The 14,844-nt window shown below is 38.7% G+C and overlaps 2 protein-coding genes across 2 annotated transcripts in view; both read right to left on the bottom strand.

Moving 5' to 3' along the window:
- The window catches only part of LOC136571660 (uncharacterized), a 116,598-nt gene extending 107,361 nt beyond the window's left edge, over positions 1-9,237 (bottom strand). The window contains exons 1-2 of the mRNA XM_066572271.1: positions 9,138-9,237; positions 6,766-7,005 (exon numbers count right to left, since the gene is read on the bottom strand). Of these exons, the coding sequence (XP_066428368.1) occupies positions 6,766-7,005; positions 9,138-9,209 (312 nt within the window). The 5' untranslated portion in view covers positions 9,210-9,237. The remainder of the gene's footprint in view (positions 1-6,765; positions 7,006-9,137) is intronic.
- A 2,821-nt stretch (positions 9,238-12,058) lies between these two features.
- LOC136571595 (orofacial cleft 1 candidate gene 1 protein homolog) overlaps positions 12,059-14,844 on the bottom strand; it is a 59,722-nt gene continuing 56,936 nt past the window's right edge. The window contains exons 8-9 of the mRNA XM_066572144.1: positions 12,334-12,398; positions 12,059-12,155 (exon numbers count right to left, since the gene is read on the bottom strand). Of these exons, the coding sequence (XP_066428241.1) occupies positions 12,059-12,155; positions 12,334-12,398 (162 nt within the window). The remainder of the gene's footprint in view (positions 12,156-12,333; positions 12,399-14,844) is intronic.

The following is a 14,844-nucleotide window of genomic DNA, read 5'->3' as shown; positions in this document are numbered from 1 at the left end:
ACACCTGCCCTCCCCCATGCTACCAGAGCAAGAGACAAGGCCCCACTGCCTGCCTCTCTTCTAGGAGTGATTACTCAGCCCATGGTTAGCTCCAGCAGCATCTCTTGCACAAGTACCTTACACCAGAGGACCAGAATCCGGCCTTTTATCTTCTCTAGTATAGAGGAATAATGTTTGCATTCTGTGAGCTTTAGCCTCTGCATCTGTTGCTAATTGTCCTGGCACATCTGCTGCTAATTCTTTTCTGCTCTTGGACCAGCAGGGAGTAGTAATGTATGGTACATCCAGCTCCTGCCTCCCCGAGTGCTTCTGGTGATATACTGGCCTGGGTCGATTCTGACCTCATCTTGTGAGGGAGAAACTGTCTTTGTGAGAGGGAAGCAGGAACCCCAGTTCATTCTTCTGACACTCCCATTTCACTTATTTATCCCTGAGACTGATTTCAGCACGGTCAGAGCACGAGTTTCCCAGGATAACATGGACTACAGACACGATGCAGCAAAGTTTATTTCTTTTGTGTCAAGAGGACACGTACTTTGCCCAGAAACCACTTGGAGCCAAAGAGTCTCATGAAGACGTGGCTTGTTCGGCATTCAGGGCTGAGTCACGCAGCAGTGCTGCTCTGCCTGCCCCAGGCTCCAGAGGAGGAGAGGGCAGCTTTCCTCTCTTTCTTGGTCCAGCAGCTACTCCATCTCATGTCTCTTCCCTGATGCTGTTCTGGATTCCTCATCACACCTCAGCTAGCAATCTGTTCAACCATAGGCTTCAGTCCAGCCAGGAATGCAGCAACACTCACTTCTCACAAGGGAAGCAGTGGCAATCTGGAGTTCATGCTCCTTCAGCATTTCCTGGATAGTCCAGACTTGGTTAGGTCTGCTCTCTTTCCACAAGAGGAGAGGAAGATCCACCTCTGAGAAAAAAACCATTTTTCCTTGTGTGCTCTGCTTAAAAATTGCATGATTAAGCAGGATCACTTTTAGTTCTTTGGTTGCATAAAGTACTCTTCCCATTTCTGTAGTACAGCTTTGCAACTACCCTGCTCATCCTGAGCTCACAGATAATTATTTAAAATGTGAAATGCTTTAAAACCAGGTGTGTTAAGGCAAAAAAATAAAAGCATTTTCCGAGGGTGTTTTGCTGGCTCCCATGACTTGCAAATCTAGACCAAAATACAGTTTAAGTCCCTTTTCACAGTTTCAGACTGTCAGCTCTGGTGAGTCACAGAGATGCTCTTTTTTTCCAATCCCAGAATTTTTTTGTTGGGGCTGGCAGTAATTTTGTTCTTGGTGTTCTCTGTTGTTTGGGATTCACGTGGAGCTAAGGATACAGGCAGAGGTTGCATTCTGCCTTCCTGCTGTTTTTTCCCAGATAATGTATGACATTTTTACAACTATTGTATCCTATGGCTCATGTCAAGCTCTCTTACAGATATAATTTCCAATTAAGTGGGGAATAAACCATGGAGTGGTCCAAAATAAAATGCTGCCCCCAGACACTTTTGATGTTTAACATATGTCTGCTAGATTTACCAAAGCAGGCTACATACTTTCCTCTAGTCAGATATGATGCATTGTAACATAGGTCACATTTCTGAGGTTTTTGGGCAACTTGCATTGCTTTGAGGTGATCCAGCACACATACTGCATTCCAGCAGGTGTTTCCAAGAAAAATCTCCACTGGAGCACAATGACCAGACAACATGTGAAAAGTAACTCCAATTAATCACCAAAAAACAAAACTTGGGATAAGTAGTAACCTTTTAGATACATAAATAAATTGCACAGTGCTAAACAAAGTAGACACAACAGATTCTAACATGTAATAGCTTTGTAAGAATTGCTCTGAGAACGTGCATTTTGAGGAGTTGTTGCAGAGAGATCTAGCAAATGGCAAAGACCAGACCCCCCCCAAACAAACTCAGATAAACAAAATAAAAGCAGTAAAACTATGAGTTCCTTCTCTGTGAAAAAATCATCAGCACTGCAGTCTTCAAATGAATACAAGCATCTGTATAAGCTTAGGTCTTGAATTTACCAAAAGGTTCACGTAGCACCTTTTCATCCCAACTACAAATAATTGCATCCAGAGAAAATTAAAGTGGCTCTCATTTTGAAAGTCCTCTGGCACTGCCAAGCACTATCTTCTTTCTTACTGTATAAAACTCTTATGTTATGTCCTATAAAGTGTCCTAGAGCTAGATGTTCTTCACTCATCCCAGCCTTTCACTCAAGAATAACATAAACCAGGAGGGGAGGAGGAGGGGGGAAAGGGAAGTTTGTGGTCTACTTTTCCTAATGATACCTTGTTTTGTAATTATTAAAAGCATCACAGTCCTTAGACAGCTGCTGACATACAGAAAATAATGTCCTTGAAACTGTTTGTTTCATCATATTTTAAGAATTAATACCTAAGGTCATGTTAATCTGTTTCTGATATATGTAGTTTTCAAAATGCACTTCAGGGAAGAAAATGCTGGAAATGACTAATAACAACAAAGATATGAACTTTATTCATTACAAATCTAACTCCAAATGTGAACATTATCAAAGGACTTTGCCATCTGAAGTATTTAGGATGGCTTAAATAAATAATAAATCCCTCATTCAGTGAAATAGAACATCCTCTTGTTCCAAGCAAAAGAGTTCAAATTTATTAATTTTGTAGCTATATTTTAAAATGAGTGTCAGCCCCTGCTAGATGACTGCATGATAAGTGTCCTGAAACTTCAGGAAAAGGCACTAAATTTTTCACAGCATTTGTGTTTCATTTTCAGTATAATAAAAATATGGTGCCCTTTTAATAATGAATAATAGATCTCCTGGTATGATTTACATGAGTGGATTAAATGTCATGTTTGAAAAGTTGCTGTTTTATTCATATTGAATTTCCCTCAAGTAAAACAAAATGGTACCCAGCTACTGTTATAATATTGTTAGTACCTCGCCACGCTGATACATAAATATTAACCAGTTGATATACTCTTTAAAAACCCTCAGTTCTGTGAACTGTTCTGTCAGCAGTGGTATCTTTTTATGCATATGAACAGATTCTTGGAACTATCCCAAGTTCCAGGTATGCTGGGGAAAATGTGTAGCACCAGCACTTATACACTTGCAGAGCTCACACCTGTTTTGCTGAAGTGCCAGTTTTGAGAGGCTCTCAAAGAATAAGGATTGATGACAAATGGATGCAGTGAGACCAGGGTTAAAAACCAGTTTGGGGAGCTCAGTCCTGACACAATTGTCCCTGTTTCTGTTCAGCAGTGCTGGACTGACTTCCCAGGTGACTGGACAGCATAATGAATGTTTTTGAAATGTCACTTGCAGGCAGCTTCATTGGTTTATAGTGCCCTTCACAACAGCTGGAAATTTCCTATGTGAACTTCCCATTCTGAATAAAAATTCCACTTAATAGGCAATATTTTTTTCCTAAAGAAGTGTTTCAGAAATTGCAAATACTTGAAATAGGAACACATTCCTTAAAGGTTCCTACCCTGTAGGCAAAGTCAGCAATTTTCTACTAAATATTTTGGTCCTGATAATTGAAATTATAGCTGAAAATAGTTTTTTTAAAAGAAGAGAAGCATTTTTACCACACTCCAAGTTTTATTCCATTGAAGCCAATGAAAAGTGAAGATTTGTTCTTATCATTGTAACTGTTTCATACAATTATTTTAATGTCTACTGAACTTTAGAAAAGCCAGCCTGGAAAAAAAAAGAAAAGAAAAAACAACCTAAGCACTTTCTTTTTACAAGTGAAATTAAATTTTTGCATACTGCAACTCCATTGAGCTCTTCAACTTAAAATTAAAGTGAAAAACATAATCTGGACTTGCTAACACTGGGATGTAATCCTGTGGAGTAAAACACTGCTTTAAATACACCATGATCAAAAAAAAATTACTCACTACTTAGGTCCTATCTATAGTAGGATCTTAGCCACCATGAGACAGCAATAAGGAAGTTATACTTGTAAAATCCTTGTTCTAGTGTAAAGATGATGCAGCCACATCTGTACAGGTGCTGCCAAGGACAACCAAGCTGCATAACTGCCTTACTCTATGCACTGTAAACATCTCATCTCCTTTCCTATCCTCTCCTTACTCAACTTCCATTCCAGACCTGAGAAAAACCTGGCAGTGCAAAAATACATCAGAATTTTAGGAACAAAGCTTCTTCACCACCAGTTAACCTATACCACAATTTTTTAATCTCAAATTCACATTGAGTTTGTTTTATAATGTAGGAGAAACTTCAGAATAGCTCTCACTTTGCCTAAACCATACAGACTTAATCTCTCAAAGCCTAAAGCCCACTTACATAAACTAAATACATGAAAATACCCTAGAAATGCTGAGTCTAAAACAAGTTCCCTTCAGATCATGCAGTTCGTTGCTATTCATAAATTGTAAAAAGTCATTTGAAACAGCAATCTTGTTTTACCACAATCCAATGCATTCATACATGTTTCTTTCAGCATAATTTAAAAAAAAATAATAAATGACTTGTGTGACTGTCTGGCCTTACTGAAGGATAAATAAAATTCAACTGGAGCTATTAGGAGCCTGTGTCTAGTACATAGTCAGAGGATACTGGGGGAGGTGGGTTGACAAACTAAAAAGGAGGACAATGAAGGAGCGGAAAGAGGGGAAGCTGGCAAGCTGGAGCAAAGAACATTGATTAATGAACAAAAAACATTTTTGAAAGGTCGGGTGTACAAGTCAGACTAGCCCTGAGGCAGATCTAACTTACATGACCAGCACTTTCTGTACGCAGCAGGTAACCCACGCTGACACCAACTTTGCTGACATGACAGGGTTATTATTTTTGGAAGGATGTAGTGTTCTGGAACAATTTCTCTAATATATTAGTTAAAATTAGGCTTTCCTTCAATATCAAGCATGCATGTCTTCATTTTCACCATGTTTACACTGAACTCCTATTATTATTCTGGCCAGTGGAAACAAAAGCATATTCTTCATTTATGAGCACTTCTATTTCTCACACCATAATATATCCCAGAGCAGCATTGCTGTGTGTAAGATTCTGTTCAAATCCAGATGCTCACATGGAGGTCACCACTAAGACCTCACTACTTACCCTAAGTCTTGTGGTAGATGCTAGCCATCTGAAGCCTAAAATTTGCCTCATATCTCAGCACACACAGTAAAGGTTTCTTCTCAAACATACCTTAAGGTTTTGAACCACTACCGAGGTGGAAGAGCAGAAAGGTAGAGTCATCCAGGGTACAACATACCCTGTGTCACCAAAATGAGCTGGTGGAGAGGGTTCTCTAAAATTATGGCTTTTGCAGTACATCACTGAGTAATGAAGATAGGGAATTACCAGAAAGTCATTGCATCCAACTTCTCCTGTTCCTGTATTTTAAGGGAACTTGCCCAATTCCTGCACGCCAGTTCACTAGTCTAAAATTGAAGTTTGGTGAAGATGCTAATTAAATGTTCCCTGTGAAGCTCCAAGAGAACTTGGAAGCAAACCTGAAAGTGCAAAATCTGTAAAGACCTAGGAGAAATGTGATGCTGAAAGTAAGAAGCAGGACATGCTAGAATCATTCAGCCCTAGCACCCAGTCTTCTCCTTTCAAGACAGCATTTCAAGGCAAGTGACCCAGATGGGTGCTTCCTGCCTAGGAGGGAATCACAGCTCAGTGATTTCTCTGACAGATACCTGTATTTGTTTTAACGTCATGTGAAAGTCCCATTCGCAGTTTCCCTCTCTATACATGTGATTCCTTTTGCACCAATAGCTGTACTTACAGACTCTGCTCATTATCAATTACAGGTGATAAACAATTAAAAAGCAGAAAATGTGACTTAGCAGCACTTCACGTATAACAAACCCAACATCTGAAATTATCTGTCTGCAAGTAACTGAAGGCATTAGTGCCACACATAAAAGTTCCTTTATCTGAAAGCTCTTTGGGATAGGTGCTGTCTGTCTGCTCTGTGTCTACACAACAGAACACGTGGAGGAGGAAATAGACCTGAAATCTATTTCAGGTCATACCACAAAATAAACAACTGAGTTCAGAAAAGACAGAAAAGACTCCTCGTTCTACCAATGCCTCATAACATGCACCAAAAAAAAAAAAAAAAAAAAAAAAAAACCCAAACACACTGAGAGAGATGAAGATTGTTTTTCAAACTGTAAAGAAGCTTTCATGTGCCAGAGAGTTTATCTGAAACCAGTCTTCCAACCAGCACCAGGCATTAGCTACAACAGTGAGCAACTGACACACAACAATCCTGCCATGCACAGCGTGCTTAGGCAGGAAAATATGTGTGCCTCAGTTGCAAAAGACAGAATAGAGCCTCAAGTGTTTGGGCTCCTTCCAAAATAATCCAAATGCTGCTTTTTTGGCAAATGGGGGTCAATGAAGCTAAAAACTCACAGAAGGATTTGGGCATTCATGTGTTTATATACACCCACTCATTCATTTATTATTCTAAAGCTACTTTACAGAAATCAAATTACATAGCTGACAAGCTGCATAGATAAGAGAGAATAAAAGTAAAATTTAAAATTAGCTGACAACACTATATGATGTAGCGTATGTTTGGCACCCTTAAAGTGAGTGATGAGGGTTAACCTAGGGGGAAAAAAATGCACCTTCCTAAATTGCACCTAAATTATTAAATAAATTATTAACATTATGGAATGCATTAAATACATAAGCCTAAAGGAGAAAGGGCGGATGTGTTTTAACTTTCAAAGCAAAGACAGCATATTTATGAAGTGTTGCTTACTGTCTGGATACTTTGTCCAAAGTAGATTTCAGTGTTGTAGAAGTTTCCACCATGACTAACAGGCCGTGTCGTTCTGGCCTGAGGCTGCTCCTCCAGTTCAGGCCACTCCACCAAGTCACCACCTAAGCGGCTGAGGACAGAAACTTTGAGAGCGTAGAGGCCTTTAGGGACCTTATCTTTGACTCCCCTCAGGCATCTGAGGTGAATTTCTAGTGGCTGTGGCATCTTGGAGCAGTCAACCTAGTGAGAAGGCTCAGAGTTACTGATCTGGGCTGGGCTCACTTTAACCATACAATTAGCAAGGACAAATTTCTTTCAGAAAATAACTACTGAAAAGCAGACAACACGCTTCTTGTTCAACCTGCAATTACCTACTGCTTATGAAGGATCTGCAATTAGGGAGGTCAAAAGTCATAGAGATGGCAGATAAAAGAAATAGCAATACAAATACTACTAATAAAATGTTCAGCATCCTTGGGGGGAAGGTGGAGCTGGTGAAGTATGACACCAGAAGACACTACCCTACAATAATGAGGCAGATTTAACTAGAAAACAATACCTTCAAAAATACAGCTTGTTTTTCAAGACTGGCACAATACATGATGTGATGAGCAGGCTGCAGGCACAGAGTGAACAGGGCAGGCCATGTTTTTATACTAATTATTAACCTTGCTAAAGCTATTAGTGCTGTGTAACATGCAGACTATCCTTTCACCTTCTGATTATCACAATCAGATTCTCTTAAAAATAGTAATCAAAGTGCAACACGTGTAGAGTTTAATAAAAACTCCTCACAGACACCTTTATTCCAAGTCCAGACAAAACAAAACATCTGTCACTTGCTGTTTACAAGATGTTGTCTGAGTTTCAGAATATTTAGTAAGGAAATACTTTTCTGGTGCTTTCCTTGTACACTAAGCTTCCCAGTGTGGAGGTTTGTGGAGGGGAACAGGCACAATGGCATGATCTTTACCAAACTTTGCCTGAATAATGGCATAGGGTCTGTCCCACTGTACCAGAAGATATTTTGGTGCTGCCCAAATGCAATCTGCAGGGTCCAGCTCACCACAGGGACACTCCCGGTTAGGCTCCAATGTTGATTTGAATGGATAAAACTCTTTCTGCAATAACTAATTATATAGTGCTTAAAATCAGCATTGCCGTTTCTCTTTTCCCCAAGGAATTAATTTCTTGCATTATTTTGAGGAAAGACTAGTGCTAGGTCTTCTTTTAATGCAACTGGATATCAAAACCCATGCCACAATTAGGAATCACATGGCTACCTTGACTACTAGGTTTCGTGGTCTCACAGTTTAAGCCTACAGTAGCTAATAATCTCTTCTTTAATCCTGTCTTGGATTTATTTTGGAAGAGATAGCATATTTCCATATAGATAGAAAGCTTCTGGAATTAAATTAAGCAGTTAAATAAACAGTTGAATTTGCTAAACTTCTTTTGTTTCTCCACACAAACCATACTTAACAACTAATCTGAATGACAATTATTTTCAGCTTAATTAGAAAATCTTAATTAACAATGAAGATTTAACCTTAATATTTTTGGTTTCTGAATCGTATATAAAAAAATTAACATTATATGAATAAATAAGACAATCTTTTTAAACCTCAAGGCAGGATTACTGATGCAGGCAGCCTTCGTTATTAAACACATTCTAAATTAAACGCCTCTATGAATTTTATACTGAAATATATTGTGATAGTTTTGCATGCCAAATGTGACATTTTGTATTTTAGATTCATCTTCTGTAGTAACTTTGGAAATGTCATACAAACAAAGATTTTGTCATTTACCAATGGAATTACTATGCATGGCCGGTTAGCCATCTCTTTTCTGGCTCTTCTGGTTGTTTCAAGTCAGCAAGCCATAAAAAATCTTTATCTCTCTGAAACACAGCAATTTGGAAGATAATCGAATAGTGACTGGGGGGCAGAAACGCCAGTCTGAGGAATTATACCACAATCTCTCTTGCATTTACAACCTTCCTCAAAGCGAGTGTCAGTCGAGTAGGAAAAGGAGATAGAAGATTCATCATATTTCAAGCCTGTCTCATTTGCATGGTGGCATAGCTGTCTCATCTCCTGCTGAAAGACTTTGCTTGGCCAGCACTGACAAACTGTTTTGAAAAACTCTTGCCATGCCCAAATGATTCATCATTAATAGCTTTAGACATTCTCTTTAAGCATATGGTTACTTTTGCTGGAAAGCATATTTTGAAACTGCTAAATTCTATCCTCTTAAACTATGAAAAGAGAAAAAAACCCAAAACAAAACAAAAGGCAATAATGGAATGCAATTGATCCAGTGATTAAGCAGTTCATATGAGGGAAAAGAGCACTCATATAGAATCTCACCTTCCCACAAGGTCCTGCTGCTCCATTTAATCCAATATTCACATCTGTAAGGTTACCAAAGCTGTCTACCATTTCTTCAATTCCACTCTGCTCTGTTTTCAGTAGCTGACTTCCCACTCTGCAGAGGTTATAAAGGAAGAAGAATGGAAAAGAAATTAACTACAATGCGTGCACAGAAATCACTTGCTCTTGGAAATACAACAGTGTGATGTTTTCCTTGAACATACCATAAGACTTGCAGGGCACCCAGGAGAAACAAGAATCTGCTAAAGCAGTGAAATATCTAGGCTTCAAAAAGCAGCATAAAAAAAAAAAGAAAAAAAAAAAAAAAAAGACCAGTATTTGTCAGTCTGTGTTTCAGGTCCATATAAGGAACCCCAGCTTTCCAGCTTTCACTGCCTGTCTGTAATCAACTCTGTCTGGCTTTGGGACTTAGGATCCAGGTTAAGAATATTTCAGTAGGAAACCATTGCCTCTGTCACCACCTTGAAAACTGACTGACAGCTTCAATAAACTTGGACAGGTTTTTGGAAAACACTGATTCTTTGGGGCCTAGGTTGCTCAAAACCACTAAAAATAATTAATTCTGTGTTTAAAAATTTTACTTTTTTGGGGTTTTGTTTTGTTGGTTTTTTTTTTTAAGTCTTGTAATTTTATATGTATATCTTACATAAATTATAAATCTTCAGAATATATACAGGGCAAGAGCTCTATATACAAATTATATACATGCACATACACAAACTTTCAGGTGTATATGAACCACAGAACTTTCCTTGTTATTCACATGTTAGCTTCTTTTGTATTTAAAGATTTGGGGGTGGGTAATATACAAACTCAAAGTTGTTGGGTTTTTGTTTTTGAAGAAAGGTCACTATAGCAACACAGAATATCAGCAAATAGTGCAAGAATAGCCCAACACTGGAATACCCAATGCTGCCCTTAGTGCACAGGATACACAAAAGGCACAGTACTCTATGGAGAAAGCCTCATTCCTAGAATACAGCAGGAGCAAATGCAAAACTAAGTCATTTACAATGAACACTATAAAGCTGCATGCTTTGGCAATCCCATCCCATTTTTCAACAGACACAGAACCATGAGTAATTCTTCTGTTCCTAAGTGTCATCAGCATCTAAATATTATTGACCCTAAGTAAAAACATCTGTAGATGCTCTGCTGGCTTCAAAACACATCAGCTCTTGCTTCCACAACATGCTTTAGGAGGCCAGGGAGGGTCAGACAGTCACACCAGTGCTGGTGATATTCCAGCCACACTTGCAGGTGGAGTCAGGGCAGGCATAGACAGAGACACGGTGGGTTTCAGTAGGTGGAGGCTGAGCAGGCTGTTCATGGCTCTGGGCTGGCCCTGAGCCATGCTGGAGGTCAAGGAAACTCTCTGCAGCTACCTGAGAGGAGCCACATATAGCCAAGGAAAAACCACGGCATCAGGTGCATTTGCAATGCAGGATTGACTGGGATGTCTACAACACAGGCATCAGAGAACAGGCTGCCTTATGTTCCCAAGCAAATGCAATCTGTTGAGTCTTCAGCCACAAAAGAAAATTCTATCACTTGGTGTTCAGTCAAAAAAAAAAAAAAAGACAGAAAAGACAGAAAAGAAAGAAAGAGAAAGAGAAGAATCAAGAAGAATCAAGACTCAAAATCAACAACATTTCTCTGGACTGCATTTCTGAAACATTCCTTCAGTATTTTCTGACTTGCTTTTGAAAAATTCAGTACCAGTTCCATCATTCCCATTTTCCTCCTCTGCATGCTAGGTTATATGAGATGTCTCTGCATTTGTAAAGATTAACATGCAACACGGTTCTTCATTAAGAAAATTACAGTCATGCTAAACATCCCCAACTCATGCATGCATACTACTTAGGTAACATATGTTTTCAAATTCCCCTCTTCTGAAACAGATGCTCCTGCCCCCAAGATCATAGGACATTGCTACAAATCAGTTTCTATTCAGACCTTGCCTATTTATTTTCTTTTGTATATATACATATTTACATATTATCAGCAAAATTACCACTGCTTCATAGCTAAACTGTTTTCCAGATTCCTCTACAGTAGAATTGTTTTACATAAATTTCCAAGCAATAACTGAATCAGTTGGAAGGTCTGTGTCTATGCTAGTGGCAATGAAGTACATGGAAATTTTGCCCAAGCCAGGACTGACAAGAAATAAGGACAAGATTCAAGTGCTAAGAAGTGAACACATGAAGCACAGGGTCAACCATATCTGAAGTTTTATCCCTGAGCTTTAATCACATCAACTTGAGTCCAGCTGTCCTGAACAGAAGTATAACAAAAGATGACTCATGACTCTAACTAACTCATAGATCTGAAACATCAGAGAAGTTAAAGCATTCTCAAGGAGAGAAGTTGTTTAAAACTTTGTACTTACTTCGCTTCTCATGATGGAAATTATTTCACTTAATTTGATTAGAGTTGCATTGACACAGGGGTTCATTAGGACACCCATTTGCTTGCAATTCAATTTAAAATTAAATACACTTTGTTGTTGATTTTATTACTTTTAAACTACTGTATCTATTGCCTTTATTAGTTGCTAATACACAATTATGAAGGTAAACAGTTTTCATTACTGAACATCAAACATTTAAATAACCACATTTGATCTCTCCTAGTTGCACCATTTTTCTCCTTTCTCTGAGTATGAGATTGAAGACAATAATTAATTCAGTGAAGTTAGGCCTCTTTTGTGCTCAGCAGCATGCTCATCAGCTGTCACAGCAGAACATGGCTTCCTTTGCTCTATTCATGAGGGTTTTTATTTTGTCTGTTCATTTCTTTACAGGTAATTAGATGCATGTATTTATCTGAAGGTCATTGGTCACAAAAAAACTTTGCTCCAATTCCTATTTCCTTCACTTTCTAAGACTCATTCAGAGGCAAGGATGAAGGATGTTGGGACAAGCCATTTGATCACCTTTTGAAGTGCACTGTGTGTAGCACTTAAAAGCTACAGTCCAAGTTGGGTATCTGAAAACAGAGGTAATCCAAAACAGAGACCTCTTTCAAATGTACAGGCTTAATTTTTCTAGTCCTGAGGTCCTTTGTTTGGGAGAAGTTCCCTTCATTAATATCTGTAAAGAACTGAAAAATCTTTAGAAGGAAAGTAAACTAGATGGAATTACAAAGTAGCCTTTATCTGACATACCTTTGAAAGAGTTCATGAATCCTGGCTCTCCACTTTTGTGTCTTGTGATGAGAAGCTCCCTTGTACTTCAAGTCCACATGACAAGAAGAAAAAGAAAAATCAGAATTTATTTCCAAGTGTACAGAAATAACATGGAAAAGCTATAAATGTGCAATTTTCCAAAGGTTTGCCTTAAGTCTTCTAGTCAAAGCTCTTCAGAAGCAATGAGGAACTTTAGCCACCATTACTTTATTACCTTTTTTTTCCATAATTTTTTTTTCCTGTGTGTTTTCCCATATTTACTGCATTATTTCCAAGAGAAACTGAGCTCTCATCTTGTTTTAAAAGGTTTTTGCTACAAAGTATATTTGTACACGGTAGTGTCCTACAGTCCTTATTATTACAAGACCTAACCAGACAGTCATATGTAAGCATACATACATTCAAGTGTGTTTGCATACATACACACAACAAAATAGCACACAAAGCAGTTAGGCATAGACCAGAGACCTCACATCTTAAAGCCTTGCTTCAAATCTGCTCCAAATCGTGATGTCTTTCTTGTCTTACCACAAAAGTTTTTAAATGTTTGGTGAGAAGGACTGGCATTTTTGGAGTTTACAGCTTGTGGGAGGCTAGCTCACATGACCAGTCCTCTCTCCCAGCAGTTCTGCAGCTCTCTAGCATGAAGCTGGAGGGCTTGAAGTTATTTTTCCCCTGCACAGCAAGCTGAAAAAAGTCTTTCCATGTAGAAGCTAGCATCAGCATGTATTAGGCTGTGTTCTCTGTGCAAAAATTCATAACAATAACTGCTGAGGGCTGTACACTCACAAAAACAAAATTCTTCCCCAAGACCTGCACTGTTCAGAGATCTTGCTGAACATTCAAAGGCATTTGTCAAGTCTGGATCTTCTACTGGGTGTCCCTGAGACCAACATAAAATGTGAATACAACACTACTAACACAAAATGTGAATACAAACACTACCAACACAGAAGAAGGCATCCTACTGTGTACCCTAGATTGTCATCTAAACAGTGTGAAACTATGCTCCACTTCTACTCTCATCAAGCCTCAAAGGCAAAAAGTCATTTTGGTAGGGAGACAATGCAACAGTCAGTGGAGAAAAACTCCCCATCGGGGCTTCATATCTGGCTGTTAAAGTCTCTCCTTTCTTCCAAATCTCTTAAATTTTTTGACAAATTTCTGGCTGTGTTCAAGGAAGCTTGGAAATGTCTGTTGAAGACTAAGACAAAGCATCCTACTTATTTCCAAAATTAAAATTGTCAGAGTGTAAAAACAGAAAAAAAACAACAAAAGCCTGTGCATGTAGCTTTTAATGTAACTTTTTTAACACTGCAAAATTAAAGCAGAGACAACATGGTTGCCTTAAAGAACAGTGGGATTTGTTGGCAGTCCCAACAGCTATCTTCAGACAGATGCAATAAATCCTCCAGGTCAAGCATCACACACAAACAATTACAAAGGTGGCATTACTGAACTAGTTCAAAATGAGACTTTCCAGTTTTCCATATTGCAATTGTGTCATGGGCAATGCCTCCTTCATCACTGCCCCTCCACTGGTGAGAACCAAGCCCCTCTGCTCCTGGACAGCTTTTTGTCAAAATTTACTAGGACTCTCTAGTGCCAGACCCGTTTCTCTCCCACCCCTACTGGCACTGATTTTCTTTGCCAGGCTGGTAAATCACCACCTACACCACTTCCCCAGGAAGGGCTGGGAGCTGGCTCTGCTCTGGAGTTCTGCTCCAGCAGAGCTGGTCACTGTCTGGTTAGGGCTGTCAGAGCCACCCTGTGACACTTCCCACAGCCCAACAGGCTGCAATCACCAGGGAACATGGCAAGAGGTCTCAAGTTTTGGGCAGAGGCAGTTAAAGCCAAAGTTCAGAAAGTTGGAGTAGTGTTTGGTTCACATTTTTTCTCCTGGACGTAGCTCTTGGTGATGTCTGTGAAAGCTATTTTTGAGGTGAGTACTTAGATTAAGAAATAAGATGAAATAGCAAACCCACTTCATGTAAAATATCAAGTAGCCATAACATTGTAACAACATTCAGATATTACCACTCCAGGTTTACACTGAGCCAGTAGTAAAGTTTTCTTTAAAAAAATTTATTTTATTAACAGACTCCCACAGTTGTCCAATCCCCTTGTTTATCTTCCTAATCTTAATTAAATAATGAATATTCAAAAGAAAATATGAATCAGGCTTCTCTGTATGAACTACACTGTTTTCCATCTCTGCCTCAGAAGTGGCAATGGGAATATGATTTAAAACAATTTCTTCTGGATCCTAGTAAAATAGTTGTCACAGTGTGTCATGATAATTTTTAAAAAGCTCTATCATCTACCTAATAAATTTGTTAAGTTTATTCAAATCTTATTGAACAGGAAAAGTGCAATGAGTCATGGTTAATATTTCTTTACCTATACTAAGAAAAAAATATATCAAAAATTCAGTGCTCAAGGTCCTATTCAGAAAACCTCTATGAGTCTGTAATACATCTTCTACATGAT

Source organism: Molothrus aeneus, chromosome 1 (genome assembly GCF_037042795.1).
Source record: "Molothrus aeneus isolate 106 chromosome 1, BPBGC_Maene_1.0, whole genome shotgun sequence".
In the NCBI taxonomy this organism is placed as follows: Eukaryota; Metazoa; Chordata; class Aves; order Passeriformes; family Icteridae; genus Molothrus; species Molothrus aeneus.
The sequence above is the reverse complement of the archived record's forward strand: the minus strand, read 5'-3'. Positions and strand labels throughout refer to the sequence as shown.